The following is a 6,863-nucleotide window of genomic DNA, read 5'->3' as shown; positions in this document are numbered from 1 at the left end:
TAGTATATAAGAAGATAAATAACTGAAGGGCCAAAGCATAACTCAAGGAGGTGGAGTTATTCAATTCAACAAGGGAGCTTCTCAACTGCTTCAAACGTGCGCATTACTTCTTGCTGCCTAAATTCTTTGCCTGTCAATTACATTAAACCAAAGTAAAAGTCTCCTGAAAAATAATGGTTTGAATTTTTGTATGATCACACATTCATGGACGAATGAGGTATACTTTGCAATTAAAATAAACTAACAGACGTGCTTTGGGGAATTTATAAACAATAAACAAGAACATCGTCTCGGTAAAAAACAAGCGATATACATACATAAATTTTTATATAAATACACGGTATATGTAAAGCACTTATGAGATAGGGGTACTTATAACACCCAATGTAATAAAAATACTGACAACTGTCTGTGGAGAATATTCACATGCAATGCTTGTTTGCCAGAAGTTTGTTTTCTACAAGTGACTAATACATTTCCCATTCTTGAATCTGCTCGTTTTCAGTTACTCTACTCAAGACAGACCTTTTTATCAGTTTTGTTCGTTCAATCTATCTAACGGTACAGCTCTATCTCCGCTCAATTACTTGACTGGTTACTATCTCTAAAATAAGCGAAAGGAACATACTGATACTGCATATGTTTTTAGTAGTGAGCCACATTAACTGGCACCAAGATAAGTTAAAATGGTCGGTAAAACTTCTGCTGTTTTCTAGAACCGAATTTGGAATGTACTGCCGTAGTTTCACATAATTTATATAAAAATACCACTGGATAAACATACCTAAAATATATATATATTTACCTTGCCAGAGCGTTCACTGACCGCTAAAAATACGCGAAGAGAAAAACCAGACCATGAAAATAAATAAGATTATGAAGCCTGCCATGTAACACATGACTTTGCGATTTTGTCGTCCGGACGTCAGAATGTTCTTCACTCTGTTAATACTTCCTCCCATCAAACTATCGCTGCTGGTGAAGTCGTTGCCCATTCCATCCAATAGTCGGTTGTGTTCGTAAGCTTCATTCTCGATGTCAAGGGCCAGCTGAAAAACAATTTTTATACTGTACACAATATTTTTTCATATGAACATCACTATAATTAGCCTAGCCATTTTGTATACCAGAAACATAACTGCGTGAGTAGGTGGGCTCCCATGGTCTGCAACAGTCGTCAGGATTATTCTTTGTTGTCCAATCTGTAAGCTGCTTGAAACAGCAGGACTGAGAGGTAGAACTTGCACCATAAACTGGTTCTACAATGGAAACACTACAATACACAGGTGAGTACAGCTAACATTTAAAATTACAAACAAGAGTCTATACTGAAATGTGTCTGTATGAACAAATTTGATGTCGAAAATACAATATTTTATAGCTTATTGTAAACCCATTCCTTACAGCTACCTCAACATTTAAAATTGCAAACAAGAGTCTGTACTGAAATGTGTCTGTATGAACAAATTTTATTTCCAAAATACAGTATTTTATAGCTTATTGTAAACCCCTTCCTTACAGCTACCTCAGATCCCATTTCGGTGAGAACTCTTAATAAACTAAGACCCTTAAGACCTGCCCAAAAGTTGCTTGAGATTGAACTAAAGCATTAAAGATTTTTTTTAATGATATACAAGGAACTGTGTTCATGTAATAGGAACCTAGAAGTAATGGCAATTCTATCAGGGTAAACAAAAGTACTGTAATTAGAGTTACTAAATCCATCTGATCCAGATTCAGTCAAGGAATATCACAAGTTTGGAGACCTGCATAGTCATCATGTACTCTTGAGAGTGATAAGTAACACATTTTTATTATTATCACATACTGAAAATAATGCCCTTGCCAACCATGCTTGGAAACATGACCAATACATTAACTGGAACAGTTCAAAGTCATTTTTAACGACAAAGATACAGGCATTAGGAGATTGGTCAAGGGAGCTGTTATAAATAGCCATCATTGTAAAGAGGTTAACCAATCTTTCACATGAGAAGAAATTTATGAATGACCTGTTATGTAGGAATTATATCAAATATTTTAAGACTAAGTTTGTATAACAAAGCTGGCAGTCATTTAGCCACAGCTGGTGGTGCTGCTGCCTCTCCTTTCAAGTAAAATGGTTGCACTTAGCAACCCAAGCTGCTTTGACAATCACCAGAAGGTCTATCACTCATCACTGGAAGGGTCAAAGACCCCACAAGATCCAAGTCAAAATTCAAAATGCACTGCAGGTTAGCCTCTTTAGAGTACTAAATAACTTATTTTTGCATACTTTGTGATTACTAACACTTCAACGTAACAGACAACCTAAGGGTCTGACCTTTATGATAAGTAACAAAGTCCATTAAGTAACACTTAATGGACTTCAATATTTTCTAGATATCTTGTATTCAACAGCAATTCCACATAGTTCCTCACCTAAACTAACCTGTACTTTAGACTAAATATCAATTTAAGAGATATAGCAACAAATTTATCACATCCAAAAAGGTGGCATGGGATGAAATTATCAAAATATAGTGGCTGTTAAGTACAGAAGGCCACTAAGTTGAGGTGTTACTATCGTATATGTGTTATCCTTTGATCCACTTATGTGTTATCTGTATTGCCTGAACTATGCCTTCCATAAACATTTTTTCACATTACATTAAGTACAGTGCACTTGTACTTTAAATATGTGTACTGTACTGTTGCATACAAATATAATTCGTCAGTTTTTAAATAAACTCATTATTATTGTACACTTTTACTGTATGTCTCTAAACTGTTTACCTCATACTTTAGAGGTTCTCGTTGAGTCTAATGAAATCAAGATTATATCCTAGGCTAGGAAGGGGAAAGTAACTAATAATGTACACATTTTCTATAAAAATATACCCCAAAACAACCCAAGTCCATTATGAGAAATTATACTGTGGCACAACTCCCAAATACATACTGAACGAAGTGTTGAAACTTTTCCTGCCAAGGCAAATGAACGCTGCTGATTTCTGCTGTCAAGCTCATTCTCTTCTGCTCCTGAAAAAGAAAAGAATAATTAAATACCATATGATTACATCAAAAATTAAGACTAAGATCTGTATTCACTGCTATAAAAGAAGCAGAGACTATACAGACTCCCAAAATTAAAATGTTACAGGAATATGAACTACAGTCAACCCCGGGGGATTGCGGGGGATAGGGACCACAACGCCCCATGAATAGCTAAAATCTGCGAATGAAAACTCTTATAACTGCCTATTTTGACAGTTCAGATACCAAAAACCCCCTCTAACAATGCTTATACCTGCCTATTCTAATAGTTTTATCATGAAAAATGTATTTAGTCACGGAAATATGAAAATACAGTAATTAGTTAATATTTCTCTATGAAAAATTCCATGAATAGGCAAATTTTCCGTGAATAATGTGGATACACATTCCACAGAAAAATCCGCGAATAGATGAAGCTGTAAATCCAGAACTGCAAATAGCATGGGGTTGACTATAAAAAGAGGGAAGTGAAATAAGCAAGAGCAAGGTCTTGATCCTTGACTCTAGAGCAAAGACACTCTCAATCACACTACAGAATACTGTATATAATACAAAAAACAGAAAACAACTGAGATTACAGGGATATAAAAATATTTTAGTGCATATTAAAGTCATTATATTTAAAGATGATCTGTAGATAAGAGCAGATGTCTTGGATTATCTGAGGAGAGGCTAAGAAAATTATAAAGAACTACAATGGACCCCAGCCTATTCGCAGTTCTGGATTCATGGCTTCACACATTCGCAGATTTCTCTGTGGAACATATATACAGTAAACATTATTCACGGAAAATTTGCCTATTCATGGTATTTTTCATAGAGAAATACTCTAAAATTACTGTATTTTCATATCATTTTCGTGACGAAATGCACTTTTTGTGATAAAACTATTAAAATATTCAGGTACAGGCATATTTAGAGGTTTTTTTGGTGTTCTGAACTATCAAAATAGGCAGTTATAAACATTTTTAGAGGGGTGTCAAGTATTCGCAGATTTTAGCTATTCCTGGGGGGTAGTGGTATGCATCCCCCGTGAATACCAGGGGTCGACTGTACTTTCAATCTTAAATTTCTCTTTTAAATCTCCATACATCTTGAGCAAGATGTGTGCCAGCTTGTTTATACTGTATACTCTGTCACTTATCTCAATCATATTAATTACGAAAATGTTCAAGAAGTTCTGGCATGTGCTCAGTCTGCTCATACCACTCACCTCATAAGGTACAGTTTTTGCTATCACATCAAGGGATACTGAATCCTAAGGTGACTAGTACTCATGTGACTTTTGAGAACCTGGTTAAACCCTTCACACTTTTAAACATGATTATGACCAAATGCTGTTCTCTCATTAGACGCATCACACATCATGTCTATCTTTATATTTCAAAGTTATGCCTATATTTTTGTTCTAATTTCTGAACTGTGGCCTGCCAAAAAAGATAAAATGATTATGCTTCAGAATGACACCAAAACATGCATTTTACCATGGAAAAAAATTTAGGTAAAACTGAAAACTAGTGCTATGGACTGGTTCCCACCAGTTGCTGATTGGAATATTTACCAACTTTTGTTTATGTTTGATATTTACTGTACTGCGTTTTTATGCTTTAACATTAAACCCTAAGGGGACGGTACTAACGAAGATGCCCAATTTGCATGTAAACTGGTAATTACCAAACCTGATGGGTGTGATAATAGTCTCCAGTTTTTACCAAAATTTACAATGAACAACAAATTAAAACAATCACAAAGCACGTTAGCAATATGCCAGAGCTCTGTGTGTTCTCTCAATCATGAGGTTAGGGATGCCGGGCAATATCTGTCCTGGTCATTTCAGCTGTATCATCCAAAAAAACATAATCCAAAACAACGTAAGATGTTACGTTTATGGTATTTACCGTCATTATTTTATGTTTTACGAACATTCCCAAGGGGCTGGTACTAAACGCAATGCCCATTTTGCAAGTAAACATGCTTGTGGCCTAAATGACTTACGGCCAAAACGACCAAACTCAGCATTATTAGGGGGTTACTCAATTACTCAAAATGAAAATGCAACCTAGCCTATAGATTCCAGACATTTCAAAATCTGAATTCAAATATGGACAAACTGCAAAACTGTACCGGTGGCTTGTGTGGCGCCAACTTTGGGCTACAAAACAACATAAGGTAGCTAGCTAGCCTTACGGCCTAAGACTCAAAGAGAATAGACTATATTAATGAAAATTTCACTTTAAACCATTAACCTATCAAATTATGGACTTGAAAATACTATGTTTTATATGTACTTTGAATATTTCCGACATCTGTTTAATCTGCAAATGACCTAACCAACAACACCTAACCTAACCTAGGGTACGAGAGCCGTACCCTAGTAGGCTACATATGTTTGAAAACATTCCATAAACTTATCTATAAATGCCAGGAACGTCACAAACAGACGTTAAAACATGGGAAAATTATGATTTTCAATTCGAAAATCCAATAATAGTTTAAAGTAAAATAATAACCGTCAATTCTGTTCTACGTAGAATGAACCACCGAAGGTTTTAGTTACCAATGATGGCGAATAATTACCGTTAATTTCATAGTACGAAGCTACCTAGGAGGAATTAGGAGTGGCACTGCAATTAGATTAGAGTTCTAATGATGCAGAATAGGAAATAGGAGCCAGGGGGGGGCTAAAACCCCGAGTAAATACGAGGGGTTTTTATGACGTTAATGGGGTTGGGTTGGCACTGCCCAGCGTATCTAATAGCAATCTTAAGTCCTACTGTTATCATCTAATGGACGTCCTCTCGTTATATTATATGACTCCAATACTCATAATACGCATTTATGGATTAATAATTACTAATATACATTTTTCATTCAGAAAACTTACCTCCCCAACTAGCCATGCTGGCAGTTCTTGATGTGGAAGTAAATAAGGGAGGTGATTGGCGAAGGAGGCTGATGACGTCATTCTTTGTTTTGGTTTGTGGGGTGTTGTTGTTGTTGTGAGATTCTACGGGATCACTAAACAACGACTGTCAAATTTACAACTTTATACCCCCTGAGGGAAAGGAGAAGCTTTCAGCATTAATCTAGCTGTGATTGTGATTGGTACAGTACGTGGAAAAATGTCTCTGCATTTAATTATAAATCAATGAAAGTAATTAAAGTGATGTACTAACCGAGAGAGGCGTCAGTGAACGCTGTAAAATACTCTCGCGAAAACTACTTTTTTTTTGTTTTACAAGCGTACGGTGGGAACCGTGGGATTTAAACGATGCATTTATACAGGTGGTTGCTTTTGAGGATGATTTTTCGGGAGGTAGCTCGTCGAATGCGGGTTGCTTTGTAAGGAAGTCCATGATCAGCCAATAACCTGCTGATTTATATGGTTTCGCTGTTGTTTGACTTTATATAACAGCGTCAGACTAGTTTCTATTACGGACTGGCCCCACCAGCCTGATAGCTCACCAAAACCACTTCACATAATATCACCCTATATACGTACTCTCGTTTTCTTATATTTCTCTCTCAGTGATAACAGAATCGTCCCATCTCCACAATCTAATCTAAACACCTCTACACCTACCCGCCTGTCCCCACCATCTCGTCCCTATAACTCAATAAACTTTTTTCTTACCTTTTCTCTTGTCTAACCTTTGCTATCTTGCCAACACCAGTAACCCTATTCTGTACATTTGTCTTTTACGTTTACCTTAACCTAATCAAATATGTCATTTTCCCTCTCCTTCACAATCCAATTATTAACCAATTACTCTTTTCTAATCTCATCCCACCCTCTTTATCTAATCTGTATCTTACGTAACGTTTAT

General features: G+C 36.1%; 1 protein-coding gene across 1 annotated transcript; it reads right to left on the bottom strand.

Annotated features, from left to right (window-relative positions):
* Positions 1-248: 248 nt before the first annotated feature.
* Positions 249-6,072, bottom strand: LOC136856583 (BET1-like protein). The gene is made up of 3 exons (XM_067134471.1): positions 5,921-6,072; positions 2,942-3,021; positions 249-1,049 (listed from the first exon to the last, which is right to left on the bottom strand). Exons 1-3 carry the CDS (start codon positions 5,934-5,936, stop codon positions 819-821), a joined length of 327 nt encoding a protein of 108 aa, XP_066990572.1. The 5' UTR covers positions 5,937-6,072; the 3' UTR covers positions 249-818.
* Positions 6,073-6,863: the final 791 nt, after the last annotated feature.

Source organism: Macrobrachium rosenbergii, chromosome 36 (genome assembly GCF_040412425.1).
Source record: "Macrobrachium rosenbergii isolate ZJJX-2024 chromosome 36, ASM4041242v1, whole genome shotgun sequence".
Taxonomy (NCBI): Eukaryota; Metazoa; Arthropoda; class Malacostraca; order Decapoda; family Palaemonidae; genus Macrobrachium; species Macrobrachium rosenbergii.
Note: the sequence above shows the minus strand (reverse complement) of the source record. Positions and strands in the feature narration are given on the sequence as shown.